This window comes from Nothobranchius furzeri, chromosome 5 (assembly GCF_043380555.1).
Source record: "Nothobranchius furzeri strain GRZ-AD chromosome 5, NfurGRZ-RIMD1, whole genome shotgun sequence".
NCBI lineage: Eukaryota > Metazoa > Chordata > Actinopteri > Cyprinodontiformes > Nothobranchiidae > Nothobranchius > Nothobranchius furzeri.
Genome location: NC_091745.1, coordinates 59520251 through 59541425, shown reverse-complemented (window position 1 = coordinate 59541425; position 21175 = coordinate 59520251). Strand labels below are relative to the sequence as shown.

The 21175-nt window shown below is 47.1% G+C and overlaps 1 protein-coding gene across 3 annotated transcripts in view; it reads right to left on the bottom strand.

The window, feature by feature from the left end:
- The window catches only part of slc4a7 (solute carrier family 4 member 7), a 49370-nt gene extending 28493 nt beyond the window's left edge, over nt 1–20877 (bottom strand). For all 3 annotated transcript variants that reach the window (XM_070551804.1, XM_054740796.2, XM_070551805.1), the window contains exon 1: nt 20611–20877. In XM_070551804.1, the coding sequence (XP_070407905.1) occupies nt 20611–20721 (111 nt within the window). In that variant the 5' untranslated portion in view covers nt 20722–20877. The remainder of the gene's footprint in view (nt 1–20610) is intronic.
- Nucleotides 20878–21175: the final 298 nt, after the last annotated feature.

Below are 21175 nucleotides of genomic sequence, written 5' to 3'. Positions count from 1 at the left end.
AGTTAAACTACGTTTTCAATTCAGTAGATATCTGCGGCTTTTAGCCCGGTGCGGCTTATTACGGTATACACACACACACACACACATACATACACACATATGTAATGTGATGAAGGAGCCATTTCTACCCTAACAGCTGTTTCCTTTTGACACAGTGTCAGTGTGTCTGAAACAGCCTCAAGGTCATGCATTCGTTCTAAACTGTTTACGTTCCAGCATGAAGACAGGAGAAAGAAGAATGAACTCTTTTCTTTTAATTAATCAAAGAACTCTATTTTAATAAAGCTAATCCATCAAAGTGTTAGTCAATATAAGATGTGACCGACCTGTGAAATTAAAATATTGTTTTATTATGATCTTAGAAATGAAGTAATGTAACCTTAAATGCTCCAACAGGAATCATTTCACGTAGTGTTAAAAAGACATAACACATTTTTTAACTGATCCAATCAGAATTTACAGATCTGACGGAGGCGTGCTTCTGACGGTGTTTGGTAATTCTCATTTGACAATAGACCATAACATCCAAGGTATAAAACAGATGCCGCGTCAGCTCTAACGCAGTTCAAAGCGTTCCAGAGAAAGTGACGAAGTGGCCAATCCTGAACTTTAATTCTTCAACCGAAAGAACCTCGACAAGCTGAGAGAAAATCCAGTCGCTATAACAAGCAACGACAACAGCTCCTTTCAGAATAAAAGCTCCACTGACCCAGGCTGGGTCTGAACAGACGCCAAGAAAAGAGTCGTGTGCCGGCAGTATCTCGAGACAGGTCTGGTCGGAACCGCAGCTCTTCTACCAGCTCGGTGTCCAGAGAGGGTCCGGGTGGACCTCGGCATTCCTGATCTCACAGAGGACTTCCACCAGGCAGGTAGGCGCGGCTTAATGGTGTCTCATGCGGTTCTGAAACTAACCCAAGCTTATTCCAAACCAACATCGTCAGTTCCTGTCAGAACTAATCGCTTCTTCAGATTTGCGGGTTCTGATTTACATGACACATCATCCATTCACCGTCTCATCCATTTTTAGTCGCACTATACACTTAGTTCTTAAATAAGTCTAGTTTAATTTGTCAGTAATAAAATTTCTTAACTTTTAAACTTGACTCTCTCTATTCTGTTGTCTCTGAGTGAATACATAACGGTTACATAATCTCTGCATTAAAAAAGACCCGATATTCTGGTTTAAATAACCCCCGATCCATGAGGCGGATTTCATATTTCCTATGGAATCCCACGCCTTATGGTTCATTAAATAAAATGTAAGAACCCCTCAATTTCCCTCACACACACACACACACACACACACACACACACACACACACACACACACACACACACACACACACACACACACACACACACACACACACACACACACACACACACACACACACACACACACACACACACACACACACACACACACACACACACACAAGAACCATTTCAATATTAAGACAATATTCTATTTTCTGTAAGATTTGCTAATATGAACAAAACTTGTCTGATGTAACCTTTGACCTCTGACTTTATTCCATAAATGCTTTTTAACCTTGGTGACGCAGGAAGTTGATTGTTCGTCTCTCTGTGGGAGAAAACGTTGCATAAATTAGATTTGCTGTAGGAGTAAATGGAGTCATGTGGCCTCTCAGGTTTCTCTTCATGAACAGCTACTTGTTCCCTGGTTTGCTTGCATGCAGTCTGGAGAGTTTCGTCTGTAAACAATGAAAGTTTTCCAATTTACTACGATGATCTTTAGAGTCCTCCCTCCCTGTACATGCCTCACACTTAGTGCCAGATTTTTTCCTCAGCTCAGGAATTCTAATAAAGTACAAGTCATGACATGAGCATAGAGCTGACATATAAACACACAACAGAGGAGGGTGCCCATCAGGGCTGCACGATATTAGGAAAACCTGTGATATTCGATAACAGTGCTTAATATTGCGATATCAATATTACTCACGATAAATGAACAAATACTAAAGTATGCAGTGTTGATGTCGTCTGGCGTGTGACGTCTGCTCTGGGTTCAAAGCAAACAAAAACTAATGCATGAATTCCATTACAACATAACATTTTTATAGCAAAAATATGCAGCTGCACCTGCTACTGTATTAGCAGCAAAACAACAAACTGCATGCATGCAGTTTCTCAGTGACTTTAAAACGTCACCTCCACCATAAAACTTTTTCTGATGCTCCAAATACAGAAAAACATCCCTTACCAGGGTTTTCTGAATAAATAAATAAAAATCAGAAAATAAGTTTAAATGTTCAGTAATGGTTAACATCACTTAAATGCAACAGCAAATTCTCTCATTGCTACTGAGCATTTTCTCCACTTATGTGGTTATGATATAAGGCTGTTGCTGCTATTGGGAAGTGAACTGTGCTGGGCCAAACTAGGAGAACATTAAGATTTTCTGAGGGAAAGAGAAAAACAATTGTCTACCTTTCAGAAGAGGAACTGGCAAAAAAAACTACATGGAAAATATGTGAAAACGTTTGTTTTTAACCCCAAATTGACCAAATTTACCTAGATCTTAAAAAGCAGCTCAGATGATGAAACGTTGGTTACGTATTGTAACCCCAGATTCTATGAGTCTAGTCGCAGCCCTTAAGCTAGCTGCTATTGGAAGGATGATCTCCGCATCAGCCAGTCATGAAGAGCTTAAATGTACGCCCACCAATAGTGGGCCCCCTCGTGGTATATAACCGCAGTGACCCCACTGCTCACCTCCAATGGCTCTTTTTCCCATCATAACCAGTGGGGCCAGTGGCTTAAGGGCTGCGACTAGACTCATAGAATCTGGGGTTACAATACGTAACCAACGTTCTATTTCGTCTAGTCTTAGCCCTTAAGCTAGCTGCTATTGGAATAAAGCGCAGCTGGATGGGTTTACGCCCCACTGGTTAACACAACCAATGGACACACCCAGTCAAATCTCCTCTAGTGGGGGACGTTCAGCCTCAGACCAGGCCTAAAGACTGAGGCAGGCACGATAAGAGAGGGGCCCCCACTAAAAACATCATCCACAAGAGGATAAAATCCATCTCAGCAAGGCCAATGAGGTGCCATAAGCACTCATTTAGCCTGCTGGGGTCCAAGCACTGAACGAGTGATGGAACCTGAAGACACATCTCGTAAATAATAACGAGTAAAGGAACAGGGTGAAACCCATGAAGCAGCCTGACAAATGTCTTCCATTGACACACCACTGAGGAGCGCCATCGAAGAGGAAATCCCTCTGGCCGAGTGAGCCCTGAGTGCCTCAGGGGGATCCCGCCCTGATGATGTGTAAGCGAGGGAAATGGCGTCACACAGCCAGTGTGAAAGACGCTGGGCCGACAGCGCCTGACCAAGGGAAGACTCCCTGCAGTGCACAAACAGGTTTTGTGAGCGACGAATCCCTGAAGTGCGTGACACATATCGTGCAAGCGCGCGCACCGGGCAGAGAAGGTGAGAAGCCGCCTCCTCCTCAGAATTATGGGGAGGAGGAAAAAGTCCAGCCAATGAAATTGACCTGGATTTGAAGGAAGCATTAATGCTTTTGGGCACAAAGGCTGGGTTGGGGCATAAAACAGCAGACCCGCCATCCTCCCGGATCCTGAGGCATGCGGTAGCCACTGAGAGGGCGGTTAGGTCACTCACTCTCTTAACTGATGCTAGCGCCAGCAGCAATGCAGTTTTAAGCGACAGGAACTTGAGTGAGACCTGGTCCAAGGGCTCAAACGGGGCTTTAGATAAGCCGTGCAGAACCACCGTTAGATCCCATTGGGGAAAAAGCGGGCGGGACACAGGTCTGTTCCTTCTGACACCTTTTGGAAAACGTTTTGTGAGGGGATGATTGAAAACAGATCTATCTCCAAAACCCTGATGACAGGATGAGATAGCTGCAGCATATGTCTTAACAGTGCTGAATGCGAGGCCCCTGTCCATCAGTATCTGCAAAAACGATAGAACATCCGCCAGCTGGCAGGAGAGCGCTTGAACATTCCGTTCTGCGCACCAGTTCTGGAAAGCTGCCCATTTAGCAGCGTAAGAGGCAATGGTAGAGGGCGCCCGCGCACTCTGAATCGTGGCCACCACATCATGCGGCAGCCCAGAAGCCTCTAAGCGTGACCGCTCAGCGGCCAGACCCACAGCCGTTTGCCTATTTCCGGAGGATGTTTGATTATCCCATCCGCCTGGAGAAGGGCGTCCGCCCTCCACGGGAGCCTCCACGGGGAGCCGGACAGGGACACTAGCGCTTGCAGGTCCGGAAACCATGACGCGGACACGTGCCTGGGAGCCACCAGAATCACCGAGAGCTGTTCCGACCGAATTCGGTCCAGGAGACGGGGAATCAGAGGGACTGGTGGAAACGCGTAAAGGAGCGTTCGAGGCCAGGGCTGGTGTGAGAAGGCGTCCGCCCCGAGCGGGGGTCCGTCCCGGGGACTCAGGGAAAACCACAGGCGACACTGAGCGTTTTCGCGAGCCGCGAACAGATCCACAGACGGTTCCCCGAACCTGATCCAGATCTGTGATATCAGTGCAGGATGTAGACGCCAGTCGGAGTCGCGGGGACCCCCTCTTGACAGGATGTCTGCCGCTACATTCAGTACCCCCGGAATGTAGATGGCTCTGATGGACAGCAGGTGGACATGTGTCCAACACAGTAAATCCGTGGCGACACGCAACAGTGGGAGGGATCGAACTCCCCCTTGGCGATTTATGTAGGCTGCCGCTACCCGGTTGTCTGTGTGAACTTCGACATGACGGCCCTCGAGAAGGGCAGCAAAGTGTCTGATCACATTCCTCACTGTCATAAGCTCCAACACATTTATGTGCTCGTGCGTGTGGGAGGGCCAACGATCTGCCACCGTATGGGACAAGCACGTGCCCCCCCACCCCGACAGTGACGCATCCGTAAACACAGATACGTGTGACGCAGGACGTCCGATGGGAACCCCGCGTGAGAGGATGCAGGGGTTCCCCCAGTGAGCGAGGTCCCCGCCCACTGAAGGGGGAATCCTCAACATACGTCTCTTCTGACGTATTGGGTGTACCCGGAGGCGGACGAACCAGCGTTGCAAGCGCCTCGTGCGCAGCAAACCTAGCGGCACTACTGAATGGGCTGCGGACATCATGCCCAGGAGTTTCATGACTAACCGGGCTCTCACGATCTTGCGGGGTTGAACACGGGAGATCACCGTGGAGAGATCTGCCGCTCTTGCAGGCGACAAACGTGCTCTCATTAGGGAGGCGTCCAACTCCACCCCGAGACACACAATCGACTGGGATGGAAGGATGGAGCTCTTTTCCCAGTTTATAGAAAACCCTAGGGTTGACAGATGCTCTGTCAACCTCCTGGCTTGCTGTGACGCCTCGTCCTCGGACCGAGCGCACAGGAGAAGATCGTCCAGGTAAAATAAGACCCTCATTCCCTCCGTGCGCAGTGGCTGCAGCGCGGTCTCCAGACATTTGGAGAAAGTGCGCGGGGCTAGCGAGTAGCCGAAAGGGAGGCGATTGAACTGATATTGAACTCCCTTGAACGAAAAACGCAGAAACTTCCGGTGGTTTGGAACTACTGGTATGTGGAAGTATGCGTCTTTCAGGTCGATTGACGTGAACCAATCCCCGGGGCGCACATATTCCAGGACTTGTCTCATCGTTAACATGCGGAAATGCATTACTGCTATGGAGCAGTTGAACAGGGACAGGTCGAGAATCGGCCTCATTCCTCCCGACTTCTTCGGTACTACGAAGTAGCGGGAGTAGAAACCCGAGAGTTCTTGTCCGCGAGGGACTCGGGGAAATAGCGTCTTTGGACAGAAGTTCCCGCAGCTCCAGCTCTAGCGCCTGAGACTGTACTTGCGATGTGAACGTCGTCTCCACGATCCCGTTGAAGGGAGGTGGAGTGGCCTGAAAATGAAGTGTGTGACCGCAATGAATGGTGTCCGAAATCCATTTGCTCATGATGCAAAGGCGGCGCCACTCGTGCGCGCGTTCCGACAATGGACGCGTGTGCGCGGTCACGTGAACAACGTCTGAGGGTTGTGCATGCGCCCTTACCGCCGTCGCCCGTACCAGAGAACTGGGGGCGACCCATGGAGGGCTGCGCTCGAAAGGGCAAGTGCGAAACAGCTGGAACAGGCTGGTCCACACCGCGGAGCGTTGAGTCCGAGAGTGAAGGACGAGTGGGAGCCGGGCCTGTGCACGGGGGCGACAGAGTGCAAGCGGATGGAGCCGCGCACTGTGCCGCCGCGCGTGGTCGAGACAGCGACATGACATCCCGCCCCACCCAACGGCGTGGGGAGAGCGGGACGAGTTGGGCCTGGCCGGATGCTGGGGCCAGAGCGCAAATGGAGCGCACCCTTACGGCTGGCCGTGTATTATGACTACCTGCAGGAACATGTGTGCGTGCAGCAGTGCTTGCTGTGGGGAACATGTGTGAAAACTCGGCAGAGGATTCTGCGGAGGACTGTAGGATTGAGCTCTTTGAGTGACGTTTTTTGGGTTTCATTTCAAAACCAACAACATCAGAACAATCAGTAACACACACATTCCCCCCAAAGAGTCACTTCCGTGGCTGCTTTCGGCGAGGCTCCTGCACCTGGGGCTGCCAAGACGGCGTCTGCTGGCCCCGCCGGAACCGTTGTCCACCATCTCGCTGGTCCCGCTGATGTGAAGCCGAAGCGGGAGGCCGGCTCCGTGAAGTGGGCGGTGCAGCTGGACGTCTGAAGCTTCCGTGCCGTTCGTTCCATCCTCTGGCTGAACGGCCGGAGTGCGAGGCTGACCAAGGGTGGACCAGGTCTCGCACCGTAGCCGATAGTTTGGCCGTCTTCTGAGCCCTCTCAATGACGCCCTTAAGATGGGGACCAAACAGAACATCGGTGGTGATGGGGCCATCCAGCATCTCCCTTTGCAGATGTTCCGGAATGGAGGGCAGGGCCTTCAGCCAGATCGCTCGCTGGATGAGGGTCTGCCAGGCAGCGATGCGAGCAGAACCGGTGAGCACAGCAGCACACAGATTGAGGATGGCATTAGCAGTCTTAGTTATGACGGCTTTCGACTCCTCGGGAGCTTCCAGCTCCTCCATCATCTTGGAGACGCCGAAGGCAAGAAGGGCGATGTTATTCCCTGCAGCGCCGGTCTGAAAGGCACACTGATGTGCGCGGTCGGTGAGCCGCGTCAGCAGCTGGTCATGTTTTGAAGCGGGAACAGCTCGCGGGCCAGCGAGGTGGTTCTTGGCGCCGAACAGCGAGGCCAAATCCGGCTCTAGTGGAGGAACGGACGGCCAGCCTTGGTCGGAAAACCCCTCGACCTTGGTGATGGGCGCATATGTGGAGACTGGCACCTTAAGCTTGGCAGGCTCGGAGAAGGCGGCAGACCAGCAGCTCATAGCAGCGGGGAAGCGCGGCCAGACAGGGTCTGGACAGCGTGTCTGAGTTGCCCCAAAAATTCCCGCCAAATCATCCGCTTCAGGCAGGGCCGGTTCTGGCACAGCTAGCCCCTTGCGGGCTGCTGACGCAGAAATGATGGCGGGCAGCTCCTGGAGCAGTGCTCTTACTGCTGGCAGGGAGGAGCGAGAAGCCACTGGGGCAGAAGGACCCGCTGAGCGAAGCTCGTCGACCTCCGTTATGTCTAGGAGGGACGCCGCCTCATCGTAGTTTTCGCTGCCAGTGACGTCATCCAGCCGGTTGAAGCCAGCCGGCTCCTGACCGGCGTCGAAGAAAACCAAAGCCTTGTCCAGCGGGTAGGAGTCAGCCACCGGAAATTCTTCGTCGGCGGCGGGAGTGAAGTACTCGACCCGGCGAATCTTCTCCGCCACGGGCAGAGCGGCACAGAACGGGCACGAGGCCTGCGGGGTCAAGGCCAGGCCAGCGTGGTGAGCCCCGAGACAGACCTCACACTTAGCGTGCAGGTCGCCGCTGGAAATGGAGCCCGTCTGGCAGGTCGGGCAGGGTCTGGTGTCGCTGGACATGGCTGGTAAGTCGTCTTCGGATAATTTGCTCTTTTGAGATAATATTTGCTCTTTAATAAAGCTCTCAAGCTTGACATGAAGAGAAAAAGGAGGTGAGCAGTGGGGTCACTGCGGTTATATACCACGAGGGGGCCCACTGTTGGTGGGCGTACATTTAAGCTCTTCATGATTGGCTGATGCGGAGATCATCCTTCCAATAGCAGCTAGCTTAAGGGCTAAGACTAGACGAAATAGAACTGCAACTACGATTCTGATAACAAGCTAACAAGTTGAACTAGCTCCTCTTAAGATAACCGGTCTCCAATTGTGGCCGGTGTCAAAGTCAGTTGAGGTAAATATTGGCCGGTCTCTTATTGTGGCCGGGTGGAATGTAGTAACAAGCAAGTATGAGCGTCCCAGCGGCAGAGTTATAGTCCCCAAATTCAACCAGCTGGAGGCAGTAGAGGTTCAAGCAGACCTTTACTAGGCTTTTTCTTCAACGCTTTGTAATGCTACAGACACGATCCTCTATCACGCTCCTACCACACAGAGTCACGGTGTCAGTTAACCATGCTAATTCAACCCACTCCACAGAACACACATCAACTTCCCTGTGGCTTACATAACACTCACACAACACGCAAATCAGCACATAGGAACTAGCAGAACGATAGGAAACACATATAACACAATACCCAGAATGCACCTGGCTTACAACCCCAGCCAGGTCATTACACTATCAAGTTCAAAGAGAACATGCTGATTATGCTGCAGAACACTCTGGAGAGCAGCAGTAGGGGGTGTATGAACTAGTCAACTTCACTATAGTGACTTTTTATGCCTGTCGTCGACTAGTCGCTGTCACGTGATAATGACCGGCAAGATGCAGCCCTCGGAAAAGACAGCAGTCTGCTGTCAGCAGGTGACAAGCTCCTGCGCTCGGGGGTGGGGGGGTGGGGGGTGGGGGCACCGCGCTGTGTCAGACAGTAGGTACTGACACGCGATCGTTCATGTTGGTTCATTTCCTTTAATGTTTTCTGTCTTTTATTTGCGCCTGATGCGTTTGCTGCATGCTGTGGAGCGGGGCGCTGCGCGCATCACCTTGTCCTCCGACGCACTGATCACTGATACGGCCGACAAACAGCGAGCACTCCGCTGTTTTTGCGGTCAGTAGATCTTTTAGAACTGCAGTTCAAAGGTAACTCATGAGGTGAATATATATGAACCCAGGTAGCAGTTTTTCTTTAGGATTGAGAGGAGATGCAGGAAGATAATAAACAGACAGGACAGAAAAATAGTCAAATAAAAACAAGTTAGTTTTTGTACCTGCTGTTGCAACAAACAGCCACCATTGAAGGTCATCAGAAGTGAGGAACAGAAAATGAAATAATTATTTTAATGTTTAGAGCAGCAGGAACTCCGAGAGGCTGCAGGCGCATCAGTGAGTTTGCGGCCGCTGCGCAGGGGGAGGGGGAGAGGGCTAAAGCAGGGGGAGGGGGGAGAGGGCTAAAGCAGGGGGAGGGGGGAGATGGCTGAAGCAGAAACTACCGTTGTTAAAAGAAATGTGTTTAACTTTGAAAATGTGGGCGCAATTTTAATTGTCAAAAACTCCAAGGAACATTAGTTCATTTTGCTCAAATTGAAATAGAGGCCTGCCTCTAATACTGGCCCTCCTTCCAATAAAGGCCTGGAGCTTGATGAGCTTGAGTCAAATAGAGGCCCGGGCCTGTATTAGAGGATTTACGGTATCCTGATTAACAAGGTTATAAAAGCTCAAAAATGAAAAATCACTTTGATGTGTGGGGGAACTTTTCCAGGTCCTCTTTAGCAGGGTGGGACTGGGAGGAGAGTGCTGTAGCCTTTTAGCTGGAAGCTAACCGGAGCCTGGGGCTGACGTCACCACCCGGTGAAACACTAGCGACATGGAGGTAGGTGAGTTGGTTCACCGGCACGTGTCGGAGTCAGCCCGGTTATTATCAGCTGCTTAACGACACCGAGCGGACTCACGTTTGAAAGCAGCGCTGATTCCAGAAACCTCAGCACAAAGTGCGTTCGTTAATCTGAGCCAGCATGACGAACAAGGGAAGCGAGCGGCAGCGGAAAGCGGGGGCGGAGCGGAGATAGTGGAATTTTGGGGTAAGGGTCTACGTAGGGGGCGGGCGTATTACGTGAACGGACCCATCTGATTGGCTGCATATCAGAAGGGCTACATTTGATTGGTCAAATAATACTTCCGCGTAAAAAGCAGAGCTGGTTTACAAAAAGTTGATGTATGACACGGATGGAAATGTTTGAACCAAACATTTATCGCCGTTTTTGACGTGCTTTGCGATGGGCCTATCGCATGTCCTGTTATTGCGATGACGATAATTTTTCGATATATTGTGCAGCCCTAGTGCCCATGTGTATGATTGTCACATACAGACACAAACTAAAGTCTACACCTCATCATCAAGCAGATGGGACCACCAGAACAGCTCTAACATGGAACTACCTTCTCCTGAAGCTCTACTCTGACCTGTAGAAGTCAACTTCCTGGAAGGAGATCCTTGGCATGATGCAACCCACGGAAGATAATATTTATACCACAGAAGAAAAACTATTAGTTAGAAATGCATCAGCTGATCTCAACTGTCAAAAAATCAATACCTAGATATAAATCGATACTAAAAGTGGTATCGAAATTAGATATTGCATCCCTGTGGTATCGATATTATGGAGTCTCACATATACACAGCCTTCTTTAAGTACACCGACACGCACGACAGCCAGATGCCGTAAAGCAGCCTCCGCCTCCCAGACAAACAGAAGAAGAAGACGCCGCATGACTACATAGCAATTTCCCACGCGAGTTGTCTCCGATCCAAGTTTTGTTAACAATGGCAACAGCAAATTTGGGAGGCGCTGCACAGCCCAACTTAATTAGCATACCAAGTCGGACACGCAGTTGCATATTCACGCTTATATGCTTAAAGGAAAACTCCCGTTTATTGCAACCCGGACTTAATTTCTAGCATGCAGTACGTTTGTTTACTCACGCTGACAACTTTGGTGCTAATTGGACTCCCCGGGGTATTTAGATCCATTGGTGAATCGCCGTCAGTGTATATCCATATAACGGGTGCGGATGAGCACCCATGGTGCAGCCTCGAAATAAGACATTATCTGCACCAAAACATCTCAATGTCGAAAGGTTTTGTTAGGAATTATTAACATGATTCCCCTGGTCGTTTGGAGCGGGTCTGGGATTTCTAGGTGTAAATAGACTAGCCGCGGCTAATCTAACCGGCGCTTTTAATGACGTCACTGCCGTGCGCCAATCTGTTTTTATTAAGATTACCGGTAGATGTACCTTTGTCCTACTGTAGAGAAATTCGTTTTCTCCCTTTATTGACCAACAGAGTGGTTCAAAAGTACAGAACAAAAAATATGGCATTACAGCTTACGACAAAAATGCACCTTAAACAGAGTTTAAGCAGCAAAACATCACTCTGCAAATAGTGTATATATAGTGAGACAATTCATGATTTAAAGTGTTAACTTTCACCAGTTTTTGTATGCACCTTTTAAAAAATGCTGATACTTGAAAGGTTTAAGCACTTTATACACTTAATTCTTAACATTTAATTTTTGCATTATAAATTGAGGAATGTTATTTTTTGAATAAACTTGTTGAATAAATTGGTGTTTTTAAATAGTATCGAAATCGAGTATCGAGTTTTTTTTCCCAGCATCGAATCGAGTTTGAAATTTTAGTATCGTGACAACCCTAATCTCAACACAGCTGCAGCATTAGTTTTACAAGCAGAAGGTAGAGTTTCTTTATGTGAGAGGAGCTGGAGAACATGTTAGTGCTTTAATCAGCTGAAGAACGAAATTTTTCCCTCGAGCCAGGAGACACAAACCAGGACCGAGTGTCCAAAACAGGAGGCATGATCAAGTTTTATGCAGCAGAGAAAATTTATGTTCGACGTCATACCAGCTCTGAGGATAAAAATGTGCCTCAGATCACTGAAACAATACAGAAACAGGAAGGATGGGCTCAATTTATGCAACATAAACTAATCAAAATACAGAAAATTTACTGTGTGATTTGTCACATTTGTATCTGAGGTTAGAGTCAACTCATTTTCAGACCTGCTGACGAAAACAAAGAGTTGAATAAAAGTAAAAAACGTTAAACAAACAAACAAACAAACAGGGACAAATCCCATTCAGATCTGCTCCCAGGACTCCAAGGAGACAGCTTCAGTCTGAGCTGCTGCTTCCATTTTAGGACACCCAGCTGAGAGGAAAAGCCACATCTGGACCACAGCAGCATTTACTAAACACACTGGGAACTGTGGGACAATTCACACCAGGCACCCCCACTCACACACACACACACGCTTGTGTCCATTATCAGCGCTGTACACACCAAAGAACACCAATCCGTACCCTGCTTGACACAAGTTCACTCTGAAGGTTTTCTGGTTAGGATGCCTCCTGATGAGGTTTTCAGGGCACGTCCAACCAAGCGCAGGCCTTAAAGCAAGACCCAGGACACGATGGAGGGACTGTGTTTCTCGGCTGGTCAGGGAACGCCTTAGGATTCCCATGGAGAAGCTGGCCCAAGTGGCTGGGGAGAAGGAAGTCTGGGCCTCTCTGGTGGCTAAAGAACTGCTTCCACAGCCAGATCTGCACTACCAAGTCCATTAGTGGTAAATTAGTAAAAAAAGACTCTGATGTACTAACCAATGCCACATTCCATTTAGTAAAAGTTCTGCTTGTGTGTATATGATGGACAGCCTGATAGCCAGCATGTGCATCAGAAGAAGTGGAATGCAGCCCTTGTTTAAATATCTGGCCCTGAGCCGGCTGATCATGCTCCGTCAGTCTGATGATTCTCACGTGTGACTCAGATTTATTATCCAGTTGTGTCTGCTGAGTCATGACTACCTGAATCTAAAAGAGGTTAAACCTACTGCATCAGGCTGCAGCAGTGATGAATTATGGGATGCATCAGAATGGCTGCAAGAAGCCAGATTTCATGTCATGTCTAATGTCGACCCAAGTCCAGGCCTCTGAAACTATTTATTTATCAGTGACTCAACGGATCAGTATTCCCCCAATGGCAGAGAGCTACGAACCAATCAGAACAGGTGGGCGGGGCTGGAGACTATTACATCACCATGACATGTCAGACAACAGGAAGTCCCAGCCAGAGTGAACAGTTCAGTTTCTGTTCCGACAAGCTGAATAATGATGAGTACAAACAGATAAGACAGGATCAGTCACATTTCTGACTAATAAAAGCCGATTTAAAGTTTTTAAAGGTTGTGCCTTGTGATGCAGTCATAGGATGAACTAAAATCATGTTTTGTGTTTTTCTGGCTTGTTTTGAACCTGCTGGTTCCACATTCAGCTGTTTTAGCTGACCTGAATTGAATGGACCCTAAACTCAAAAAAGATGGAGCGTTTAATATCATCTGTCTTTATTTTACCTATCAGCTTGTGGATCATCATCATTGTTTTATTTAGTCTGTAAAATGTTAAAGACAATCCACAGAATGATGGTTGCTTCAAATGAAAAGTATCTCATCTCCTCCAGGAACCAACTTTCTGCTTTCAGAACCATGTCCACCCTCCATGGAGAGCTGCTGCTGCTCCTCTACAAAACAATCAGCTGACTCCGACTTAAATTATAAACAACAAAGACTCTTGTCTTCTCTGAACAAAAGTAACTGACATTAAAGCTGAAGCCACCAAAGTCTAATCAGGAAGAACATGTTCGTCTTCCAACTTTCCCAAAAGGCTATCGGGTGGGATCCAGTCTCAGGGCCCAGCAGGAACCATCAAGAGACCCGAGGACAGGTCAGCTGACGTCAACACGAGTCACCTGGAACACCTTTCAGCCATGTAGGGCAAAACACTGATGCAGTTCGTTTCTTTCTGATTCTCCTGATCCCTGAAACAGATCTGCTGCCTCATCCAGAAAGGTTTGATAAATGTCCACACGAGGGCGTTTTTGTGGACACAGAGAGCCCGTTGCCGGGGTGACTCCAGAGAGGAGTAGAGACAAAGTAGAGATTTATTTGTAAGTATTATTACCTGTTTAATCAATGGCCATTTAAAATTTTAAATATAGATTTACAGAAACACCTTTATGTCGTTAGCTGGAGGAGTTTGGAGAAAACACGTTTTATAATAATGAAATGATGCTAGTTCCAGATCCTGCAGATCTGAGAGATTTTTTTCTCATACCCCAACTCTACAATCCCTTTATGAAACTAAATATCATTAATGATCATTTCCTTGACTGAAATTAGTTTGTGTGAACACAAAAATTCTGCCATTGCTTTTGAGTGTTTTTACCGTATTGTGATGAGTCCCAGAACATTGTGCTCTATGATGACTTAAACACCAAACTACTGAACGAAAGAGTAGAATCACTTCTTGCATCACAAAGAATCAACGTGTTCCTAGCTTTTTCCACTCTTTTACAATCCGTTGTCAAAGTGTGAGCAGCAGAAGTTTTTCTGGTGTGTGCCTCGCTTTTGTCACAGCAGCGTCCCAAAACGATCTCCCAATTCATGGATTTTCTGCTTCCTGATCATGTGACATGTGACACACATGGGTGAAGATCATTGTTAGAGCTGTGATGTTTACTCTGATGGAGCGGAGGCTCGTTTCCAGGTCTGCCCCGTTAAAAAAATGCAACCGACTTTAGTCATCAATTGCAGCGAGCGGTTGGATTTAAAATGGCAACTTTAGTCATCAATGGCAGTAAATGAGTTAAACATGGAGAATATGTGGACTCTAAATCTGTTTTTCCATCAGACCTTTTAGAACTTCCATCCATCCAGCCATCCATTTTCATCCGCTTATCCGGAGTCGAGTCGCGGGGGCAGTAGCCCAAGTCGAGAGGCCCAGACTTCCCTCTCCCCAGCCACTTGGGCCTGCTCCTCTGGGGGAATCCCAAGGCGTTCCCTGGCCAGGTGAGAGACATAGTCTCTCCACCATGTCCTGGGTCTACCTTTAGGTCTCCTCCCGGTTGGACGTGCCCGGAAAACTTCACCAGGGAGACGTCCAGGAGGCATCCTAACCAGATGCCCGAGCCACCTCAACTGGCTCCTCTCGATGTGGAGGAGCAGTGGGTCTACTCCGAGCTTCTCACCCAATCTCTAAGTGAGAGCCCAGCCACTCTGCGGAGAGAACTCATTTCAACCGCTTGTATCCGCGATCTCGTTCTTTCGGTCTCTACCCAAAGCTCATGACCATAGGTGAGGGTAGGATCGTAGATCGACCGGTAAATCAAGAGCTTTGCCTTCTGACTCAGCTCTCTTCACCACGACAGACCGGTAAAACACCTGCATCACTGCAGATACAGCAACAATCCGCCTATCGATCTCACACTCCAGTTTTCCCCTCACTCGTGAGGGTTGAGGGAGAATGCAACGAGTCGCTATATAAAAGCAGCCGCAGCGCCCGCTACCGGTGTATAAACCGTGTCGCAGACACCCCCATGTTGAAATGACGCTATGCATTACGGGGCTCCCAGGGGCAGATAATAGTTGGTCTCTCTCCAAGAATAATTATGAATTTAACAACAATTACTGCCTGATGACATTTTCCCACATTTGCAAAGCTCACTGGAAGGACACAAACTGAGGACAATATTTTCCTGATATAGGGTTTATTACTCAAGTAAGGGTAAAAAAGTATCTGATTAGAAGGCTACTTGAGTACTGAGTATCATCTGATCTAATATTTTTAAAATGATGACAAACAGACAAAAAAAGAAGTTATGGGCAAATATTGGTATTTTAAAGACTAAAGGGGAACAATGTAAACAAATAAACAACATAATTACAAAATAACACATTTTAGGCAAAATTTAGACACAAACTGAGGACAATATTTTCCTGATATACAGGGTTTATTTAGTTGTCTGAAAATGTAACACGTTGGTTTGAAAAAATACTGCGATAATGCTGAAAACCGTGATAATTTTGGTTACAAAAACCGTGAGGTTAAATTTTCACACCGTGAACACCCTACTTGGGGCAGGACCTCATCCCTGACCCGGAGAAGGCATTTACCCTTTTTCGAATCAAGACCTTTCCGAATCATCAACCTTTTAGAACTTGTGGGTGTAAAATGTTTCCAGGCTTCAGGAGGGTGTTGGAGCTCTGCTCTGACTGAGTTTGGGACAATCAGCGTTTGATCCTCTGCTGCTGAAGATCAAACAGTCTGATAAATGTTGTATTATTGTGGAGCTGAAAGCTTTCAGACAGCAGCCACTTCCGCTTCCATCTGCACCTCACAATAAGCTGCTGGGTCAGCAGCACCAGGTCAGCACCACCAGCGGCCCGCCAGCTTCATACAGCTGCATTGTTCACTGCTGAGGCTGATTTGAATGAAGAGAGTTCCCCTTCGTTTCCATGGAGCGTCCACAGACGAGACGTCAGCTGCAGATTAAACATTACAGGCCTGGTGGAACGGTTTGTACCGCATAGAGACACAGCCTGATGATAAACCCACAGCTGGAGGTTAGGAGAGGCCGCTCACAGCAGCAGATTTCTGATGTTTCCCTTTACTCTGTAGGCAGCACCAAAACACCGGCCTTCACTCCGACTGTCGGAGGTAAAATCTGAAAATCAGTCACGAATCTGCTGTTTTAAACACCGCTACACACTCTGCATGCTAATGGGGTTCAGGGAAGTTCATTCACACTTTTATTTCCTGTAATGTGTGACTGAAGGTTTTAAAACAGAAGAGTTCAAATCCCAGATCAGAGCTGTGGATTACCATCAAACAAACCGTCTTTATAAACATCTGATTTGTTCCAGACTTCTAGAGCTAGCTAGTACGGGTTCCTCGGGAACACGATCTGGATCAAGCAGCAGAACTTTGGTTGGACAAAAACAGGAAATCTTTGTTTATATCAAAAGGCGCCAATGTTTGGTTCTGAACATGAAACATTCAATCAATAGTTTGGCATTTTAGTTCATTACAGGTAGTTCAAGGGGGCCAAAGGTCCAATTAGAGGAGAACACCAGGTTTATGTTACAGGATGGAGAAAAAAAGAGTCAAGTCTATTTCTCAATTTGGTCATTCCCATTAAACCAGTAACCCACCCATCTTCCAGGCCCACTTGTTCCCATTTAGCAGATGTGGATGAGAGGCAGTGTCACACCTGAACAGGTCTCCAGCCCGTCACAAGGACACACACACACACACACACACACACACACACACACACACACACACACACACACACACAAATTTTCAGATTTGCCTTTTTAACATCAAATAAACACGGAGTGAAAAATGTGTGAAACAAACAGAACCCAGTTCCAGAAACTTCAGCAACCTGACGACTTAGAGGCAGCTCTCCTCTGGTACCAGTAACTCGTGAAACCCGACCCAGAGTCCAATCTGAGTAACAACTCTGAGAGCCGGGGGTTTAGCAGACATGCCTCGGCGCTTAGCAATAGTATACAACTGGATCTGATCACATTACAAACTCATCTGTCAAGACCTGCAGGTCTGACCCAACACTTCAGGAAAAATTTAGACCAGATTAAAATTACATGAAAACAACAAACTTCATATTTCCTGATTATTGAACTAACTCACTGTTCTGATTGAGTGCTCAGTGCTTTCACACCCATAAAGCCCAACAGAGAAACAAAAACATGTCTGAGATTTAAGCCCTGCTCTTTCAAGGAATTTCTGCTAAAATCTGTTTCACTTTTCCAGTTTGGAGGCGGATGACAGAGAATCCACTGGTCCTCATAGGATTGGTCACTTTCAACACCCCCACATGCTGAGGGCTGGACTTTGATTGACAGCTGATCAGTTAGCATCAGGGTGGGTAAACTAACCTACACGACGTATGCCCCTTTTCCTTGACTAGTCCACGATTCAGTTTGGTTAAATTTGACTCAGCGAGTCAAAACGATGGGGGTGGGCTGATGGGAAGGGACACTCGCAATCTTTACCCAACACAAAAGTAGCGCAAGGTGATCAGTGGGCCCCTACATAGGTTCAGCCACAGCTACAAAATCAATGGCAGTGGGGACAATGGCGATCCATGCCAGTGTTTCCCCTACATAGGATCAGGCATGGCACTGCGCCACAGCTGAATGTCCAGCGCCACACTTACAAGATCCCCCCCTCACACACACACACACACACACACACACACACACACACACACACACACACACACACACACACACACACACACACACACACACACACACACACACACACACACACACACACACACACACACACACCAGCAAAACAGTCCGCAAGCAACTAACTGCTTGGTTCTTCAACACATAAAACTGCGTTTTAAACCCATGTTTACAGTGATAAATCATGTTTCTGAGCTCAACTTCAAACGAGTTAGTAAAAAGAAAAGTCCAGGTGACAAAAACATTTTTATATCCAATCATCATCAGACTAGTTTACATCTTATATTCTTTATATAGAAAACAAACAGCTGTTCTTTGGGTCTTACTTTTCTAAGCATTTAAATCAGAATTTATTTCAGCTTTAGACATTTAAACTATGATCCGTGGAATCTGGCTCTGAGAGCAGATACAATAACAGATTCTTGTAAAGCTCAGAGCTGCTGATAGATTCATCTCACAGAACTAGAATTAAGACATTTTCATTTTTATTGTCTGATAACATGAAATGTTAGATTTTAAAAATCAAAATTTGATTATCTGTTTAACTCATTCACTGCCATTGATGACTCAAGTCGTCATTTACATTTTTTTACTGTGTGGGCATCAGAACGAGCCCCCACACCGTGAGAAAAAACACCTCAGCTCTAAAGCCGATCTTCATCCGCATACGTCACATGTCTCGTGATCAGGAAGCAGAAAATCCATGTGTAAGGAGATCGCTTTGGGCCGCTGCTGTAAAAAAAGTGAAGCTCGAACCGGAAAAGCTTCTCCCGATCACAATTCAACAACTGATTATGAAAGAACGGATAAAGCTCGAAACGCAAGGATTCTTCCTGATGTAAGAGGCGAGTTTCCGCTTTATTTTGGTGTCGACATCATCCTAGCGTGCAACGTTCTATAACTCTTACACAGTAAAAACGGTGAGAAACGCTGGCGGCGAAGGGCTTTACCGATCAGGAAACGGATGGCAACGAATGAGTTCAGATCTTTTGAGAGCAGATCTGATCTGAAACCATTTTACTGTTAGTGTTTTTAATGATATTTGTGAATTTTTGGTAGAATCATTTTTAAAAATTGAATAAAAAGTTGAATTCAACAAATTAAAAAAAAATTAAACAGATTTCATAGAGACAAAAAACTCACTTAGAACCTGACCAGACTAGCCTTCAGCACATCTGTCTGAGCAGGACTGAATGCTGTTTCATCAAACTAAGGCTGCTCAAAGAGCCATCTAAACAGGTATGATATCATTGTTCACAATGTTTCCACAGAAATCCACTTCAAAAGGTCTGAATTGACCCTTTGAGCAGAAATGAAACTCTTCAAACACACCTGGTCCATCAAACCCTCATCCAGTACCTGGGATGGGGACTCAGAAAGAACCACAGGTGTCACTAATCCACCAAATCTAACCAGCAGGAACAAAGGTTTTAGAGGAAAATCAAATCCTGAAATCAGCAAACATCTCAGCCCAGTGTGTGTGTGTGTGTATGTCAGCAGCTCAGTCAGACTATGGAACCAGTTTAACAGCATCACTCTGCTAGTCGGACAGGTTACGTCTCATCTGTGTTGACAGGGACTCCTGAACGTCACTCAGCTTGTTACAGCTGGAGGTCTCAAAGGATCCACGTGTCAACCTAAACATCCTCCTATCTACAAAAACTGCAGAGAATTAGATGGGATTTTAATCCTCCCGTCACCATGGCAACAACGGTAGCATCCTGGCAACCTGTCTGAGTTGATTCACATGAGTTGTGTTCTTCTCCGAGGTCAGCATCATCCCCATCGGGGCTGGGTTCGGTGGTCCCGCTCCCTCCGGGCTGCTGGCCACACCGGATGACCTACATGTGAATCACATCATCGCCACGTGCTCCGCTAACTTTTCTCCACAACGGGTTTCACAAAGTCCTCTACGGAGACGTTTCCTACAGTCAGACACATCCCGTCACTTTTAACGTGAAACGTGGTCCTTTCTCTGACAAACGAGTGATGGTGACGGTTAGACAGATGACAGCGATGCCGGTATGAAAACGGCCCCGGAACTAAATATGCTCATAAAGGAGGATGAAACCGGCGCCGATTGGAAGATTAGCGAATTATACGTCAAAAATGTTTCTAACTGTTTTTTGTTTGCGTAGAAATATGCAGCGGAGGGTCTCCGAACCTCAAATCACCGGTTTATTAAAGGGAGTCCGTTGAGTTCGCTTCACTTCCTGGCATCAACGTGGTGGTCCTTAAAAACAAAAGCGCTCGGTTGCCAGCCTTTGTTTCCCACCAGGTGAACGGGCTCCACTAACTAACGAACGCTTTAACCAAACTTAGCTCTGGCTAACGGAACTTTTTTATGACCGTAGACTCCGTCCCGCAGACACACGGGGGTTCGCAGCGGTTCTTCTCCTTCCAGCCTGCTGAGGAGGCGCTAGCCGACAGCTAACAGGTACACCGGAGCGGAGGAGAGACAGTGGCGGAACTTACAGATGTGAGGAGCGGTTTCATCTGCTCGCTGCTGTCGTCCTCCATCTCCAGAAAAACACGGTGAAAAGTCTTCTCCCTCTTCTTCATCCGCCGCTGGTCCTCCAAGTTCATCCAACTAACTACCGCCGGCTCTTCAATCGTTTTTCTCCGCCACGATTTTACAACTGCCTGGAATATATTAACTCGGGGTCTAAATTCCGCCTTTTTATGATTGACAGCTCCATTATAAAATCACGAGTCTGAGATGGATTTAGTTTCACCAATGACAGAGCTAGAAAGTAAAATGGGTGGAGCTTAACCGGCAACAAAGCATGCTAGCTCCGCCTTAGGCCTTCCAATATAGATTATCGTTAGTCACAACAAAATAATCATCTTTCTCATTAGCTTTTCCTTTTTACTTATTTAATTCATTGATTCATATTTAATTCGCATTCTCAGAATTAATATTTGTTCTATATGAAGAAGGAAAAACCTATCACTGTTGAAACATGTCAGCATCAACGTTTAACGTGAAAGAATAATAATAATAATAAATAATAAAAAACTTTATTAATCCCTCGGGTGA